Consider the following 19,216-nt stretch of genomic DNA (forward strand, 5'->3'; position numbering starts at 1 on the left):
CCCTTCGCCTTTGCTTCCCCGCCGTTTCCATGGCGAACGTCGGCTACCTTGCGGAACACGGTCCTCGGGAGGACGGTCTGAAAACTTGGCGCTATTCGCGCCCTTGCAAACCAACACACGCCTTTATACCTGAATACTTTTGCTGCGAAATTATGCCAAAGCAGGAAGGTAAAGAGAGGAATACAATGTTAGTAAAGCGGGAGATCGCGGAAGCGTTCTATGGAAGACGCAAAGAATGAGTGAAATGATCTTGCAAACGGGTTCACCAGCGTCGGGTCATTGATTTCTTTCAAATTCTGTGTGGGCATATGTAAGAAACAACCCTGATCCGTTCTGTACAGCGTCGTCGATACGAATGCCTCTCGTCCTTTCGACGCAGCAGCCTCTCGAACTCTCGTCGACGACCCTGACGTCATCGGCCTTCCTCGAGCGTCCAAGTTACACTGTATGCCTTATGCATCCTACTGGGCCTCGCCTTCTAAGCCTGCGAGCGATGCCCAGTGTTGTATTCCATATCCCCGCATTGGGCGTTATAGCTTCCTTACCGGCGTTATGACTTCCTCACGTATAGTTAGCACGGAGAATGTAAAATACTGTGTTAAACACGTAGGTCGTGGAACTGGAACTTCGCGAGCAACTGGTGTTGAAAGTTTTACCTGTTCCATGCCCTCGATATATGTGACAGTTTAAATGTAAATGAATCTACAAAATCCAGGCATATTTGTTTGTATTTATACGTCAAAGAATGAACTTCCTCATATTTTCATTTTAAGGGGTACTTTAGTGCAGCGAAGGCCAGGTCGAGCCATTTGGGAGCCCGGGCTCCATGATGTTTAACATAGCCGCGCGGAGGGGGAGGTCGAAAGGCAATTCAATAGGCTTGAATGACTGGGATTCTTGGAGGCCCCAGTGATCCCTGCCACTGGGGCTCCTAAGAGGGCCAGTTATTTCAGCCTAGGGGTACGAGCCTGCATCGCACGCTACTACTTGCACTCTTACAGGTTTTCCTATTCGTGGCGCGCCCACGGTATCATTGGCTTTGGAGCTCCCCTTCCACGCGGCTATGGTAAATATCACGGAGTCCGGGCTCCCAAATGGCTCGAACTGGCCATCGCTACTCTAGTGTAAAGGTGAAACCTGACGGCACGTGGATCGGCGATCCGGGCCGGCTCGCCCAGGCTCGCGAATCGGTGATCCATGTGCGTTCTCACGGCGCGGGGCTTGGCGAGATGGCTCGGCTCGTATAGGCTCGCCCAGGCTCGGCTAGGCTCGCGAGTCGGCGAGCCGTGAGCGTCCTCATGGCGCGGGACTTGGCGAGACGGCTCGGCTCCTCTCGGCTCGCCCAGGCTCGTCCATGCTCGTCCAGGCTCGTCCTGGCTCACCCAGGCTTGCAAGTCGACGAGCCATGAGCGTTCTGACGGCGCGTGGGCTCCGCAAGTCTCGTGCCAAGCTCGCCCAGGATCGTCCAGGCTCGTCCCGGCTCGCCCAGGCGCTAGTCCAGGCTCGCCCAGGCTAGTCCAGGCTCGCCCAGGCTAGTCCAGGCTCGCCCAGGCTAGTCCAGGCTCGCCCAGGCTAGTCCAGGCTAGTCCAGGCTAGTCCAGGCTCGCCCAGGCTAGTCCAGGCTAGTCCAGGCTCGTCCTGGCTCACCCAGGCTTGCAAGTCGACGAGTCATGAGCGTTCTGACGACGCGTGGGCTCCGCAAGTCTCGTGCCAAGCTCGCCCAGGATCGTCCAGGCTCGTCCCGGCTCGCCCAGGCTAGTTCAGGCTCGCCCAGGCTAGTCCAGGCTAGTCCAGGCTAGTCCAGGCTCGTCCTGGCTCACCCAGGCTTGCAAGTCGACGAGCCATGAGCGTTCTGACGGCGCGTGGGCTCCGCAAGTCTCGTGCCAAGCTCGCCCAGGATCGTCCAGGCTCGCGAATCGGCGATCTCTGAGCGTTCTCACGGCGCGGGACTTGGCGAGAGGCTCGGCTCGCCCAGGCTCGCGAGTCGGCGAGTCGTGAGCGTTCTCACGGCGCGGGACTCGGCAAGTCTCGTGCGAAGCTCGCCGATCCACGTGCCGTCAGATTTCACCTTAACTCAACTGACTCGTTTTTCAACGCTACATTCGGGAATTTATTTAATAAAAACTCTACGTTCAGACTGTCTGGCGTTTTGCTTGCATATTAAGGTATGTTCGAAGTAATACTCAGAATTTGTTTGAGCTTTTTTTTTACCGCATATATACATAGATATAGTCGGTGGCGCATGGTTCCTCCAAAAATCCTTTTCCGTCGGGCGATGATGTGGGGACTTGTATAGTCATCTAAAATGGAACAACTAAGGTTTACTTAATTTATTATGGTTGTCGCTATGGTTGGGACTACGTAGGCCCCACAAAAATAAAAATTTACTGAACGACAGCATTTTGAAATAAATGTTCGATTTGTACTAAAAATTTAACTGTTCTGTAAAATTAATATTTTACAAGATCTTTTACAAAAACCTTAGTTTTTTTTCATTTTAGATGACTATAACAGTTCCCATACCATTGCCCGTCGGAAATTAGTTTTTTTTTTATTAAACCGACTATATGTATGTATATGTGCGAAAAAGAAATAAAAAAATTCTGAGTATTATCTCAAATTCACCTTAAAGGGTCAGTTTACTTCGAACCGCCGAAAAATTAAGCTATTTTTAAAGATATTTTTCTGAGTAAATGCAACATATAATGAAATAAATCTGTTTGCTATTTATTAAGCTACTCTTATATTCTACAAAATAAAATAAAAAAGAATTATTGCAATTTGTTTTAATTTTATTTTTCAGTGTCAATATGGCACCAAAATAGAGGCATGTTCTCGGCGTAGATAATTACCTAGTTCAGGCTTATCCGAAACAAAAAATTCCAAAAGATTCTTAATAGCATCATTAACAATTTTTGTTGAAAGGTAAGAGAATGGCACCGGTTCGAAAAAAAAGTTTGACAAAACACCCAAAAAGATGTATTCGCGGGTGTTCCATGAGAAAAATCTCGGTTATTTCTCGCCAAAAATATTAATTGAGCTAGGGGACATAGCGACACTTATACAGATTAAGAATCTTTTAGAATTTTTTGCTTTGGATAAGACTGAACCGGAAAATCACCTACGCCGTGAATAGACCTCTTTTTTAGGTGCCATGTTGACAGTGTAAAAAATCAATTAAAACGAATTGCAAAAAATCTTTTTAATTATTTTTTTTGTATAATATAAGCTTAATAACTAGCAGAAAGATTTATTTCATTATACTTTGTATTTACTGAGAAAAATTCTTTACAAATAGCTTAGTTTTTCGGCCGATCAAAGTAGAATGACCCCTTAATAAGCAGACAAAACGCTAGACAGTGTAAACTTATAGTTTTTCTTAAATAAATTCCCGAAGACGGCGTTGAAAACCGGGCCACTAGTTCCACTAGAATAAATATGTACTTGCTGAGAAAGTTTTACAAATCACCGTTTTCTTACTCTGCACTTTAAGTCGAAAATGTTAAAATAGCGGTTCGTCCATAAATGTCATTACTTAACAAGTCATTCGCCCCTACTATTTTCGGTGTTAAAAATTAGCTAACATTAGTAGTTTTTTTTAGATACTTCGGTGTTCCAAATATGTTGCATTTATAAGAAATATACAATACGAATAGAACTGTGTATACTACTTGTTACGTAGGTATCCTTATAATTTACGTATAACGATTGCATGGGATTTATAAATATGTGATAAACAGTGTTGACTCTTCCCTTATTAATTTCAACATCTCTAGCATAGATCGCTATTTCAAACTAACTCAGACAAGCCGCGACGCGTGCACTAGAAATTTTTCCTAACGAAGCGCGTGTTTAGCTCGCCACGGCAACGCAAATAGTTAGACCGGTGGCCCAATCGAGAATTCGCGAACGTCAGGTGCGGCTATAAATGCGAGGCTGCTGGAGGTTGGCTCTCGACATGATTAATAAACCGTCTAAAGTGGCGAGACCAGTGGAACGCGCCGTTTGCCGGCTCGGTGGCCCGCAAAGGGCATCAGCGCTAATTAACTTTCCCTCGCGGAGATCCGCTATGCCGACACAAGTATGCGGCCCTATAAACACTGCACTCCTAGCTAACGAACGTTTAACATTTTCACGCCATTCGACACTGTTTCCGCGCTTCGGTATGTTTTCCTGGTGGGCACACGAATTAATTAATGCGTGTATAGAATTAATTAATGGAGCAGTTGTATGGGAGCATTCAATTAAAACATTGAACCCTTAGCTCTGCTGTTTTTTTTTATTTTTATACCTATCACTTTGTTGACGTGGTAATGTGATGTACTATTGGTAATATTTATTGTAACTATCTATCGAATAGTTTTGTTGGAAATATTGTTGTGGTGTTGGCATGGTATTTAGTGCTCGTTGTGTTAGTCAACATATGTTGGATAATATCTATTTGGTCAACCATGGTGGTGCGAAAGTTCTGCATACTTCCGCGTACTGGTGATACATGTAGTTTTAATTGGAAATGACACTGCGAACGTGTTAAGGGAAGAAGAATGAAAGTGTATCTATGTAATGAATTGAAGTGCTGTACAGTTTTTAGAATTGAATTTGGGACGAAAGTAGAGTATTATTGTGCCTCAAGCTTTAGATGTAAACAGAAATAAATCTTCACTTCAGTTGAAATTTATTTGTTTAACCCTCGGTTGTCACACCTCCTTTTTCAGACGTAGTTGTCACACTGGGTCAATTTGACCCTGCCAATTTTCAATCAGTTGTTATTTAAAAACTATTTGTTAAATTAAGTTGCAAAAATTCTGAGATAATGTTTGAGCATTGTAGAATATATGCCCATCGTGGAAAGTTGACGTTTATAGTATCATCATGCTTAAACAAATTTTTGAACGAATAAGTGTTCCGACCAAAAGTTTTGTGCTTAAAAAAATCATAACTTTTTTAATTGTTAATATTTTTAGCTAAAAATTTGTAGTAACACTCTTGAGATGTGCTGCTTTGATAAAAAAAATAGTCCTGTATCGGAGCTTTCAAAAAAGGTATTAATTTTGCATACTGAGTGGTGGCATCATTTATGTTGAAAAACTCATGCATTTGTACAGGGAAACAACATTTATTATTATTCCAAAAATGTAGAGTTTAATTTTAGCAGTAACAGAGTATGTTAAATTAAAAACAAGTCTATTGCAGACCGCCACAGTCATTACATAAATAAGCATTTGCTGCATTTGTGTCCCGCAATGCAATAACAAATGTGTCCTGATTGTCGCTTCAGTAAAAGAAAGGACAATTCGTATGAAAATATTTCTATCTTTACTTTTCTGATTGCTTTCAGACACAAAAATGACTCTATCCGATTTTAAATAAAATAATTTGAATTTCGACCGCATAAATCGTTCTAATTAAAAGAGTGTTGTTTCGGCGCACTGGTTCGGTCCTTCGAATATTTAAACAAAAACTAATTGCAATTTTGAAACATTTTTCTTTAACAGTTTCCAACGTTTCGGTCAATAATTCTAACCATTTTTAAGGAAAGTTAAAATTTATTTTTTTAAATTTATTTTTTTAAATAAATTTTTTAAAATAAATTTTAATATTAAAATTTTAAATTTATTTAAAATAAATTTTTTAAAATAAATTTTAATATTAAACTTTTAAATTTATTTCAAATAAATTTTTTAAAATAAATTTTAATATTAAAATTTTAAATTTATTTAAAATAAATTTTTTAAAATAAATTTTAATATTAAAATTTTAAATTTATTTTTTAAAATAAATTTTACAATCATTTCCACAATCTTTTAAATTCAAAAGTTCATATAATATCAATTTTTATTTCCACTTTTTAAAATATAAATTTTAACTTCCCTTGAAAACGGTCAGAATTATTGACCGAAACGTTGGAAACTGTTAAAAGAATGTTTCAAAATTGCAATTAGTTTCTTAACGCAGTCCAGACAAAATTGCTTAAATAATAAAACCATTAAGCACTGTGCAATATCTAATCTCAGAATACTCTAAAAGGACCCATTTAAGTATCGTATAAATTCTCTTTTACTATCAGTGCAACTGTATTACACAGCAATAATTATTCTAGCTTACGTGCAAGTGCCCTTAAAGATGAAAGCAAATAATTACATCGAAACGTCGTTAATATTATTTTGCTTTCTAATCAGATACTTAAGATCCATTATTAAAATTTCGCGTCAATAATGTCTGAAGAAAATGAATTTTATTTTTAGAGCATGCATCATGCAATTTTAAAATGTGTGCAGTTTAAATGTCAGAAGAAGACCTATCAGGGGAACAAAATTTTCGTTAAAGGTCAATTTTATAGGTTGAGAGTCAAATGCTCATGTAGAACAGTTTCCTTCGATTCAATTGTGCTCGAATATCTCGATCGAGAAACGCGGGTTAAATTGGACATCTGCTGTCATCGCGCGTCGCGTCCCGAGTTCGATAGCATCGGATGAATATAACGCAATTTGAATTTCATTCGCTGCGCGCTGCATGGATGTTATGTAATTAATGCGATTATATTTGGTTACGTAATTGTGAGGGATACAATTACATAAGCAGAAGCGTGGTCTTTTATAAGGGAATATGGTTTCATAAGTAGATATCGTATGTACCGTAAAAATCTAAAATTACGCATCGGAATTGAGATTTCATATTTTTTTATTACACCCGTACGGAGCCTTGGGAAGTGCTCTCACAAAATCTTAGTCTTTTCACGTATAATTTTCATCGTTCTGCTGAGTTTTGCAAAAATTCAGAAAAAGCAAAGGATCGATATTTCTCCTTGAATAGTAATTTTAATATGATAATTTAAATACATAAAAATATATTATATTTCAAGGTAACATTTTTAATTATTGTTACTGTACGTGACAGTATTGGAAGTTTTTATTTCAAATCTTTTCTTAGTTGCAATTCGACATGTATATATCACGTAATAAAGTCTCAAAATCGAAATATTAAAGTATTAAAATCTCAAAAAATATAAGATTTCGAAACTATTAGAAATAGGAGCCCCAAGTTTCCTTGAAAATTAGTCACAAGAGAAACCTGTCGCATTATGTAAGTGATACGATTTATTTAAACCTATGGATCTTCTACGTCATATTTGTGTAATTTTTATGCAGAGAATAGTATGTATAGTCACTTTACTTTGATCTCTAGTAAAAAGACGATTACCATGTCGATAGGTCCTGTTGAACGTTTGCAGTATCTCGAAAAACTTTCTCATCTTCCTATATAATAAATGCGAAAGTGTGCTCGGATGTTTGCTATTCAGTCACGTCGCAACTACGCAACGGATCTTCCTGAAATTTTGTATACACGTAGTCTAGGACCAGGAATAACATATAGGGTAAAGGACCCAATTACTGACACCTAACCAATTACTGTCACCTTAAGCTACTTTACTTAAAATAACGAATAAATAAACGTTGTAAAGTCATACATAAAAAGAATTATGTGATTCAGGTATGTAATCTATACTATAGATTATACACTATAATTTATTTATTCGTTATTTTAAATAAAATAGCTTAAGGTGACAGTAATTGGTTAGATGTCAGTAATTGGATACTTCACTCGAGGGTACTTTTTACCTCGATTTTTTTAACCGATCTGGACTAAATTTTGCATAATTACTCTCTAGAACTCTGCGGAAAATATAAGCTACCATTAAATATGGACATCCCGCCCCTCCCCCCTTATTTCACCCTCTTGACACTCCGTGATAATCGAACTTTTACCCCGGGCAACGCTGGGTACTTTAAGGGGAGGTTCCAGTCTAAAAGTCGATTTTTTTATTTCATTTTTCGAATATTCAACCTTTTAGGAATATGTGTTTAAAAGGATTCGTTGAAATTCATAAAATCCCCGAAGTTATAGGCATTTGAGTAGCGGCCACTCGGTGCCCACGTAAAACTTTAAACGTGTTTTTCTCGAAGCAGTGTTCTCAAAATGTTGGGACCTGTATTTCCAAAAGTTATTATCCGATTCGACTGAAACTTTTTTTACTTTGAAGAATATACTTTTGGCTAGGGGAGATACCAGAAAAAATACAAAAATTTGAAAATTTATAATTTTCAAAGGCGTTGCAATGATGAAAACTATGGGGAAGAAGTGATTTCAAAATTCAAGTGTCGTTATTTTCTTAAAAAATGTTATTTTTGTAAATTTGCCTGGTTTCCCCCTAGCCACAAGTATATTCTTCAAAATAAAAAAAGTTTCAGTCGAATCGGATAATAACTTTTGGAGATACAGGTCCCACCGATTTGGATGAATTTTTTGACGCCATGACTTTAACAACTCCCCAGTGCCGTCTGTAATGATGAATTATAAAACAAAAAATATATTTCTATAACATAAGACATCCTCAATGCAATACAAAAAGTCTAATTAAATTATATATAGTAGTTTTCCTTTAATTAATTCCTAAAGATCACCTATTTGTTGGGGCTCTAGACCAGAACCTCCCCTTAAGCTAGCAATATATAAAGCAGGAAGAGTTTGCGTGTTTGTCTGTCGTCAAAAAACTTTCAAACGGTAAACTCTGGGGTCACGGAATGTGTCCCAGCTCATTATGCCTAGCTAATCAAAATGAATGTGACTGTTTTCACAAAAAAAATACGTAAATTTTTTTTTATTTATAAAATCAGAATCTAAATGTCGGGCGAAGCAGAGTAGTAAAACTAGTCCATCATATTCCTTTAATTAACTCTGAAAGTTCACACTTGGGTAGCATAACCCAGTGCGTCAGGTAAACTCCTGGCATTTTTTAACGCTAATGCATAGGGAGTTAGGGCTCTGGGGGAAAAAAGTTTGATACTTCTTCTACAAATTCCCCCGACAGCACCGATAGTATGCCTGAAGCAGCCGAGTAATATTATTGCATATGCAGTCCTTGGGTTTCATTCACCCAGTGTGTGACTGTAACGCGAGGGAATCCATTAAAATTGAAAGTCGATTTAATAGCGAATATCTTTTTTCTCAACAATTTATTATATGTACCTACTGAATTTTTGAGTTACCAAAAATGAAATGCATGCTTTTTGAAAAATGTAAACGTAGATATAAATAAATGGTTGCATACATTTTGTCAATTTCACTACATTTTTGGAGTAAATTATTATTTCAGCATTTCATCGTATTATTTGACATTTTTGTATCTGATTTTCATTGAATACATGCAATTTTTCCGAGATTTTCATTTCAGCTCTCTGTGACCGTTATCCTTGATTGGAAATTTTAGATTTCAAAAGCCATCGATGAAATTACTTCTGATACTGCATACTCAATGCCAGTAGCAGTTTACGTCCTTATTTTCAATGAAAAAGACGATTTTTCACAGAGAACAGTTGTTCGGTAGAAGTAAAAGATTATTCAACTAATTACCTCGCCAAATAATTATATTTTTTTAAACAATCAGAATAACGCATTTTTTCCCTTAAATTATGACTAGAAATCTTCGATTGCTGTATAATTAAACCCTCGCATCTTTTTCTCGAAGAAATTGTGATTAAAGAAAAAAACAAATTCCAGAACTTTCACTAACCTGATCTCTTTATTTTCAATATATATCTCGAGTACCAGACGATTCACAACGAAATATTATACCTGCATGTATTCTTTTTCCTTATTATCGAACGAAAAAAAATTGAAAACGCTGCAGTACATCCAGAGATATAAGCAAAAGAACGTTCTGGATTACGTTAAGCCATTTGTGGCTGTGGCGGGAGTAATTTATAGTGTGACCTTTGCGGGTTAATTCAGCAGTAATTAATACTTGTTTATGAAGAGGAAAGGTGTATTTTTCCTTTCATAATTTTCACTTGTCTTTCGATCGCGTAAATACACTCGATAATATTAGTATCTTCCCTGTCGTTAAAAGCGTAAAAGAATGTATCAAAACAGAGGTTGAATTGTTTCGTAAGACGCGTAAGGAATGAAGATAATGTTTTCTAAAAAATTATCTGCCTTCGAAGTACCTAAGGTTATCAGTATTTTTCCTTCTTACATATATAAAGGAAGGATTTTCTACAGATAAATTCAGAAAGTTATATAGCACATGTGTATGTTTTATTATGGAATTATTAGAGAATGTGAATGTACACAGGTATGTACATTCACATTGGCAGTCTCACTGTGGTGATTTCCAAGATTTTATTCAGTTTGGTCACTGTATGCGAATAGCATAGAGCCATTGCAAATAATGACTCGCGAATCGTGAATGAATTATATTTTTTCGACCGACTCGCCCTATGGATTTTGATTTATGCATTAAAAAATTATTGGCACACTCTTTAAAACAGAATGACTGTTTTAAAATTGGTCCAAACGACTTGAGTTTTTTTTAGAAGCTTAAAGGATTAGTTTACTATGTGACGTGTTTCGTCGTTTTGAAAAAAATTGCAATTGGTCGCAAAAGCGAAGAAAATAGTGAAGGTCGTTTTTCCGTTTTTTTATCTGAGCCTGCAATGAAAATTTAAAAATCTCGATTGTAGATTCAAGTAAGTTGTGTACATGCTGAAAATGTCATCGAAATCGAGATATTCATTAAATTGAAACATCTTATAGAACGCTAAATATTAATTATGCTGGTACAAAAAACTCATCAATTCTTCGAGTACACAGTCTGTCACGTGCGTTCTTAATGGATCGTTGAAATATTAGTAAACCCATGGACAGGAATTTCCTAATAGGTATTATTGATCGACGTGGTTTGGTGGTACACATTTGGAAACGTCCAATATCTAAATTTGGCACCAAGAAACAAAATAGAAACTGATAAGAAGCAAATAATGTGTTCCACTGTAATTAATTGCTGAAGCTGAAAATTTCAGAAAAGGATATTTTTAACCCTTCGTTGACACCCCTCCTTTTTCGATCAACTTTGACATACCTGGGTAGCTCACACCCAGAGCAATTTGTGAACGACTGCCATTCTCCTCTAAGAAACCCAATTTTTCTGAAAAAAATCATGGGTCAATTTCGAAGTCTCTAGACTGTATTCCAATAGATTTTTTATTTAATTTTTATTACCGTCTTTGTAAAAAAACTCTAGATTACGACATGTCGAGAAAAAGCGAAGAAAATCTTTAAAAAATTGTAACTTTTACAAATTTCAATATTAGAAGCTAAAAATCTACAGAGTTGTTGTTCGGATATAATACTTTGAGAGAAAAAATAGTGTTAGTCGGCTTTGGAAAAAAACTATTTATTTTGCATATAGAATGTACAGAGCGTCAATATCAGTTTATGGGTGGCTCACACCCCGAGTGTCAACGAAGGGTTAACAAAGTTACTTACACTCTCCAAACGTTGATTGTCGTTGACAGTGTTATCTGTGGTGAAAAATAACGCATTGCAACGAAATACTAGCTTAACAAATAATCGCTCAAGGAAAACATGCAACAATAATGAGTTCAGGGAAAAAATGATCGTAGTCCATTCCAAATCGAAATTGAGATTTTATAATAATAGTATGTAATAAGAGGAAAACACGAACGTTTAATATTCTTAAAAAGATTCAGAAACTCTCTATAAAAAAAAATATTAAATTTTGAATCGTGTATAATGGGGGAGGAATTCACAAAGTTTGTTTTTCAAATATTTAAATGTTTACTTTTTGTGTATTTAAATTCTGTTACTGCATAATTATTTTCAACTATTGTTATAACTGTTACTACTACCTTCAGTCATTATAATATAGAAAACAAAGTTTGACTTATCACAAATAGAAAATTTGTCAAATTTCGAAATAACTATTATATTCGTGTCTCATATTGGTTTTGGTATTTGCACACATCGAAGAGTAAATTTAGATCTCGGGTCAGGCATAATAGCAGCTACGCTGAGCCTCGTTCATTCCGTTAATTATTTTTGCTATACTAATTGTTTAGTGCTTGTGTATCTTGCGTGAAATAAAAACGATGTATTATTATTATTATTATTATTATTATTATTATTATTATTATTATTATTACTACTATTATTACTATTATTATTAGTATTGTTATTATTAGATGCACGGTTGGATTTTTATCAAAGATTAACGCAATTTAAAATGTTCTATATCGAACGTTAATTAAATATGTATAACGCGCGGGACGTATTACGTATTACTGTATTACGTACAGTTTGACTATAATTATTAACGCGTGCTGATAGATGTATCATATTATTGGACTGATATCAATACAATACCCATTGCGTTAAATTTTTTTGCGCCGCAGTATCGCGCGTGTTTATATCAACACAGTATCGAAATATTGCTTGCCCACTAATCAAAATATTTTTTTTATTGAGATATTGAAACGTATAAATAAAAAGAGAGTTGGAATTTATTATAAGAAATTGATTCACACTATAACTGTGCTTTAAGGAACGTGGTCATCAAGCGGCTCAGTGGTCTAGGGGTATGATTCTCGCTTTGGGTGCGAGAGGTCCCGGGTTCAAATCCCGGCTGAGCCCACTTTTTTTTCCGTCTGTTTCTTCATCGATGATATTTATTTGAACATTTTCCGCACGCTGCAAATTCTATTTCTAATATTTAATTTTTAATAAAAAAAACTAAAAATATGCCAGTGAACTGAAGAGGCGTTGCAAAAAAGTGGAAGGAGGGGGTAATACACTCCTCGCATTAATTAAAGGATCACCTCTTGGAACCCGAAAAATAAGGGCAAGTTCACATGGTCATAACTCCGGCAAAAATAATCGTATCGATATTTTGAAAGTATCGTTTGAAAGCGTGGAATCTCTGTTTTCAGCCGCTTTTTTCTAAAAGAGTTTAGCTGTGTTGCTTTTCGGCAAAGTTATAGCGATATAAAGAGCACTTGGTCAATTTTAAAAAAAATTTCTTTAACCCTGCAATGTTCCACGGAGAGTATGAAATTTGTTATACAGATTTCGTTTACACCAGTCGAAAGCGACCACATTCCTGTGTAAAAGCAGAGTAATAAATTTCCTGTGCGATTTTTTTCGGCCGAGTTACTAAACTTTGAAGCAAAAATCGTTGTTTTTACTTTAGTTGCTTCTGCCAAACGATGCAATCATCGTAGAACGTTTATAGAAAAAACAATAGAGAGATCAGTCTTTCCCCTTTAAGCGCATCTTTTGCTATTTCGTTTCGGTTAACATTTCGGTGTACCATGTCGTTTCAAAAACATGTTTAAAAATTGTACAAATTCCATTTCTTCTTCAACTCGCTGTATTTCCGTGCGGGATGGCCGGAACATCATTATTTCAAGCTCATTTTAAGGCAGAGAGTCTGCCGATTCTGTTGAGGTCTACCGGAACCCGCTACGATATTTTTTTACCTGTGGCTTTTCTGTTTATAGTTAGCGTTTCGGAAAAAGTTCCGCGCTGTGGCTTGAGCGGTCGCGTGACTGCCGTTCCGCGGGCATAGGCGTTACCGAGGCGTCGTCGTCGGCGTAACTCGCCTCGCTTTCGGGTGCTATCGCCACTTAGGTCGCCGGGTGGGGATACGAAAAAGAGCGCTCGCTTCCGCGGAAACTAACGGCACTGTGACATATTTGTGGAGTTATTTTTCATCTTTGAGTTGGTACGAGTGTGAGTGTGAATGGGCCTAGTGTATAGGGAATGATGTAATGAGAGGTTGGCAGCAATGAAAAAAGAGCTTCTGGATTCATTCCTGAGATAGAGAGTGAGCGCTGTGAAAGCATGTTACATTCAAAGTGATTTATCGTTAACCAATATTATTATTAATATAACCATATTGAATTTGCCATTCTATAATGAGTGTTATATTTAATATCCATTTCTCATTTACCACAATATTAACGTTGCAGCCTTATTTTTCCGAAACTGTAACTTCAAACATAAAGGCCACAAGTAAAAAATCATCGCAGCGGATTCCGGTGGAACTCAAAAGAATCGGCAAACTCTCCGCTTTAAAATGAGCTTAAGATAAGAGTTTGTGCAATTTTTAAGCATTTTTTTCGAAAGGACGCGGTACACCCAAATGTTAACCGAATCGAAAGAGCATAAGCTGCGTCTTAAAGAGGAAAGACAGATTTATTAATTTTTTCATGAACGTTCTAGATGATTGCACCGCCTGCCGGAAGCAATAATTAAAGTAAAAAAAAAAAGAAACGATTTTTGCTTCAAACTTGAATAACTCGGCCAAAAAATCGCACAAGAAATTTATTACTCTATTTTTATACAGGAAAGGGGTCGCTTTCGACTGGTGCAGTCAATTTAGTCATGACTGGGTATGCGGGGGGCATAATGTCACGTGGAACATAGCAAAGTTAAAGAAATTTTTTAAAAATTGACATAGTGCTCTTTATATCGCTATAACTTTGCCGAAAAGCAATACAGCTAAAATCTTTTTTAAAAAAGCAGCTGAAAACACAGATTCTACGCTTTCAAACGATATTTTCGATATATCGATATGACCATTTTTGCCGGAGTTATAACCATGTGAACTTGCTCCTATTAAGCCGGGAATCCACTGCGAAGCTAAGCTATGCTATGCGATGCTGTGCTATGCCATGACGCGTTTTGAAAAAAATTAGCTTCAATATATTCTTATGGAACTGTTTCCACCAAAAGCTAAGCTAAAACATAGCATCGCATAGCGTAGCTTACAAGGGGAGCTTCAGGTTTGGCAATTTCAAAATATGTTGATACTCCCTTTACTTGGACATTAATTTCCCAAAGCAGTAAGGCGCGCTTTTCAGCCAAATTCGAGAAAATTGACTTTGAAGAATTCAATAAAAATTACGATTTTTCAAGCTGGAGATAATTTAAAAAAAGATGTGAGTTTTTAATTGAAATTGATATTTAAATATCTGTTAATTCGTGCGAATTTGGCAGGTCTTTAAATGAATAAAAAAAAAGTATCAGTAGTAAGACTAGTCGTGAGTGCTATGCAGTGACTTCAGAATTTTTCAAAGTCGATTTTCTCGAATTTGGATGAAAAGCGCGCCTTACTACTTTGGGAAATTAATCCCCGAGTGAAGACCTTCGCGTACACTAAGCATCAATATTTTCTGAAATTGCCAAACCTGAAGGTCCCCTTGTGAAATCGAAAGGTGAAGAAGATGCTGTTGGTATATGAGTTTATCTAGTTCGTGAACGAAGGATTTTTGTTTTCGATGAAATCTCTATTTTTAATTCACGAAAAACGAACAATTCAGACATCGAAGAATTATTATTTTGTGCAGGGGCGGCTTTAGCATACTTGGCACTTTAGCTTAGCTTTCCGGTGGATTCCCGGCTTTATTCGGGTTCCTAGAGGTGATAATTTAACCAATGCGAGGAGTACTTTCACATCGTATGTTTAGTTATTCAGCATCCGCGTGTAAATTCAATTACTTTGATCCGTTTAGGTCGAAAATGAATATTCGAAAGTATTAAGTCACTCTCTTAGACAGTTGTGATCACGAGTGTGACGAAAACAATGAAGAGCGGCTCAGTGGTCTAGGGGTATGATTCTCGCTTTGGGTGCGAGAGGTCCCGGGTTCAAATCCCGGCTGAGCCCGTTTCTTTTTTTTTTTTTTTTTTTTTAAATTTTTGGGAAGTTATTATTCTCACTGCTTAGAAAGTGTATTTTAATATTCACTTATGAGTTTATAAACATTTCTTATTTTCAACAATTGTTACATAACACTGTTACAAACTCTTCTTAGAAAATAAATTTTTCTTAAAATTTATGTTAGGATGATGTTGTTAAATTGTAGGATTGATAACTACAATGCTTGGGTTTTAATTTTATGGGGAAATACATAAAGTACAACCTCTTGCACAGAGTATACAGTTCCCTAGCGACAAGTGTGTGCCCATGAAACTATTAGATGTTTATTAAATAAACATGTAGATACAATAAGTATATATCATTCATTATTATTTCTGGTACTTATATTTATATTTACTAGTATTTATTATTTCAGAAGTATTTAATTCACTTTATCCTGTAATATAATTTCGATCATGGACATTTCACGTAAACTTTCTGTAAAAAGAACTAACTCAAAAGTGTAGAATAAAATTCTTTCATAAGAGGGTTCGCTTTCGATAAAACCGACTTCATCATCCATCTAGTACAGCATGGTATCTCTGAAAATGTGTACATTTTGTGGATTTTTTTACAAGTCAACGGCTTTCTCGTTTTTTTTACTATCTTTACATAGAATTATAAGCTACTTAAAAATAAAGTTTCAGTTAAAAAACTATTGTTTTTCAGAAGTTATGCATACATATCCGAAAGCCTCTCGATTTTAGACGGCTAAGCGGTGGGCCTAAAAACTCGCGCTACGTTCAACCAATTCACTTCCAATTTTGCATGCAGGATCGTAATAAGATTCCACATCGTCCAACGAGGGCTTTTTTTGTTCCGATTCCCCGTTTATTATTTATAAAGAAAAAAGTTGGTCTCTTCTCTTAGAAAAATGTAACATTACCTTTGATCTCTCACCATTTCTTTATTTTTCAAAATTTTCAAAATGTGTTTGCATAACTTCCGAAAAACAATAGTTTTTTAACTGAAACTTTTTTTTAAGTAGTTCATAATACTATGCAAAGATAGTAAAAAAAACCCGGAAAATCTTCATCAAGCCATTGACTTTTAAAAAAATCAACAAAATGTACAAATCTTCCAAGGGTTCAAAGGGGTATACCCCCTTAAGTGTATCGATGCCGCGCATCCCACAAATATTCATGCTCAATTTTCCCTAAAATGGATCCTCCTTTAAAGAAATTATATTCCACATTTTTACCTATTTTTCCTATGCAATCATCACCAATTACACGACATCCTTTAATACACAGAATGGGTCAAAACATGTACTATAAGTATATAGTTAGTGTACACGGTATAGAATTAATGATTCCCATCAATTTACCAGGAACAACAGACTAAATGCGTTACTGTTTTGTTTATTATTTCAGGCCCAGTGCTATGGCTGCTGAGGAGGGTACGCTGAGTGGCGGGCTCGGTGCGAAATTAAAATGTCCGACCCCTATATCACGCTTAAGGGTGGAGAAGATCGAGGGTGGTCTGATGGTAGCTGGGGTTGTAATAGCTGCGAACTGCCAGATTGCTCTTCCGGCATTCGGGTTCCTCTTTATGCTCGTCGGCGCTGTGCTCACTGGTTTGTATCTTCCTCCTCATTGTCTCTATTATGCCCCCGTGCTACATATATCCCCATATTGACGCCATTGTGCCTCGTCCCGATTGTCTGCTAATGTTGCAGCGCACTTAGGAACAAAGAGTTCTTGGCCGTTGTTAACGATTTTAGGGAAATATTTTCTTGTCCAACGCGGACACGGGGTGATATCGAAAATGGTCCCATTGTGCCCTGGACCGATAAAGATTGCTTTACTCTGAAAGTAAGGCATTGTGATTTCGAGGGATAGCAGGTCTATGCTATTCTATAAAGAGAGAGCCGATTTTTATGTTCGCGCAAAACTCACGACCTATTGCACCGATCTTCCTCAAATTTTAACACGTTATTTCTGCATACTCTAGGATGGACATAGGCTATGTAGCATGATTCGGAAACGCGTTATTAACATGTAATTTATGCGTAAACATTTCATGTGTACGGCTGTTTTGCAGACCACGTGACCCGTGTATACGACAATCTACTTCGCGCGCATGCGCATATTCGGCCCGCGCGTACCTCGCCCGTAGTAGTACCGTGATGTCACCACCAGATGGCAAAGCTTTTCGCGCGCTTTCTCGCTTGAGAAGTGGATTACCGCGGATATATATGTTAGAATGATCGTATGGTTACAAATTGCATTTGCAGACCAAATTTGTCGAGATCATCCACTCCTGCTCGACGTATGCAATACTAGCTTTGCTACTTAGCTTCACCCGAAATTTAGATTCTGATTTTATAAAAAAAATTGTTTTTTATTTTTTATTTATTTTTTTGTGAAAATAGCCACGCTCATTTGGATTAAGTGGGTATAATGAGCTGGGATAAATTCCGTGACCTCCTGAGTTTACTGTTCGAATGTTTTTGGGCGAAGCCGAGTGGGGGGGGGGGACGTTAGTTATTAATATGTACTTACTATCTTTTGTTTTCGCTCTATGGGGTGGTAGATTGTTTACCTTTTATACAAAGTAAGAACAAAGATCGTTATCACTTCGTTTCTGAGATACAATGGTGTAAGACTATTTGTGATTTGCTGAGAGCTTAGAGGAATAGTGAAAGATTAACTATTTTACTTTGAGAACAATCATCTTTGGAGATTCGATTTTTAAAGTATAGTAATACCGTAAACTGGGGTGACTTTTACCCACTTTTGAACTTCAAATAACTTTTTTTTAGCACTCCTAGTGCGTTAAATTTTTTTTTTAAAAATATTATTTTACGGTAGATGGCGTGTAGCTTTAAATAGGCTTTTTTTTTAAATAAATCCTTTACTTAAACGTACGCTTTTAAATTGCCAAAGACATGGTGGGCAAAGTTACCCGCTCAGTTCGGGTGTCATTGCCCACGTGAAATTTTTCAGTGAAAACATGCCTAAAACTCATTATTGAGTTATGATTGAGCAATCGTTCTTATTCTAATGGATACACAAGACTAGTATTATCAAAACATATGTTTTAAAGAAAAAAATTATTTAAAGAAAGCCGCAATGTCGTCGCTGAATGTGTGTTTGTTTCTTCTTACTATTGGCTTCTCCTCCGACGCCGAAAGACATGTCTGTGCCCCCCATTTTTAGACGAATAACCCTCGGAACTCATTGTCGAGGATTTTCCGGGGAATCTTATAAACTTCGGCGGCTTTTCACCCCGACAAACCTTCTTCTACCATTGCTTTTAACGCCAGCTCTAATTTTTCGTCGGAATAATTTCGGTATGACCGACTTCCAAGCTTAGATTTATAAACTCTCGGCATCTCCTACAAAAGTTAGATAATATATGTGGATCATATAAAATATTTAGCATTGTGTAACAATTTTGTACGAGATTTTAAGGTCTATTTTCTCTCAACAGCACAAAGTTCGGAGATCACAAAATTCATTTGGAAAAAAAATTTTGTTTGTGTAATTTTTTACTCCGACTGAAAAATTACCATATGATTGAATTCGCCATTGTTTGTTTCGTTTTACCTTGGAGAAATTATTGCTATCGATTACAAAACGCCATATGCTCTAATTACTTCACAATAAAATAAAATAAAGTTTTTCCGAAAAGTGGATAGTGTCACCCCGGCGGGCA

General features: G+C 36.8%; 1 protein-coding gene and 2 non-coding genes across 9 annotated transcripts in view; all 3 read left to right on the top strand.

Annotated features, from left to right (window-relative positions):
• LOC143378439 (uncharacterized) overlaps window positions 1–19,216 on the top strand; it is a 216,665-nt gene that overhangs the window by 82,946 nt on the left and 114,503 nt on the right. For all 7 annotated transcript variants that reach the window (XM_076830149.1, XM_076830156.1, XM_076830194.1 and 4 more), the window contains exon 2: window positions 16,930–17,132. In XM_076830149.1, the coding sequence (XP_076686264.1) occupies window positions 16,930–17,132 (203 nt within the window). The remainder of the gene's footprint in view (window positions 1–16,929; window positions 17,133–19,216) is intronic.
• On the top strand, window positions 12,418–12,489 carry Trnap-ugg (transfer RNA proline (anticodon UGG)). The gene has a single exon. It is a non-coding gene; the product is annotated as a tRNA-Pro (tRNA).
• On the top strand, window positions 15,452–15,523 carry Trnap-ugg (transfer RNA proline (anticodon UGG)). The gene has a single exon. It is a non-coding gene; the product is annotated as a tRNA-Pro (tRNA).

The sequence above is a fragment of the Andrena cerasifolii genome, chromosome 1 (genome assembly GCF_050908995.1).
Source record: "Andrena cerasifolii isolate SP2316 chromosome 1, iyAndCera1_principal, whole genome shotgun sequence".
NCBI lineage: Eukaryota > Metazoa > Arthropoda > Insecta > Hymenoptera > Andrenidae > Andrena > Andrena cerasifolii.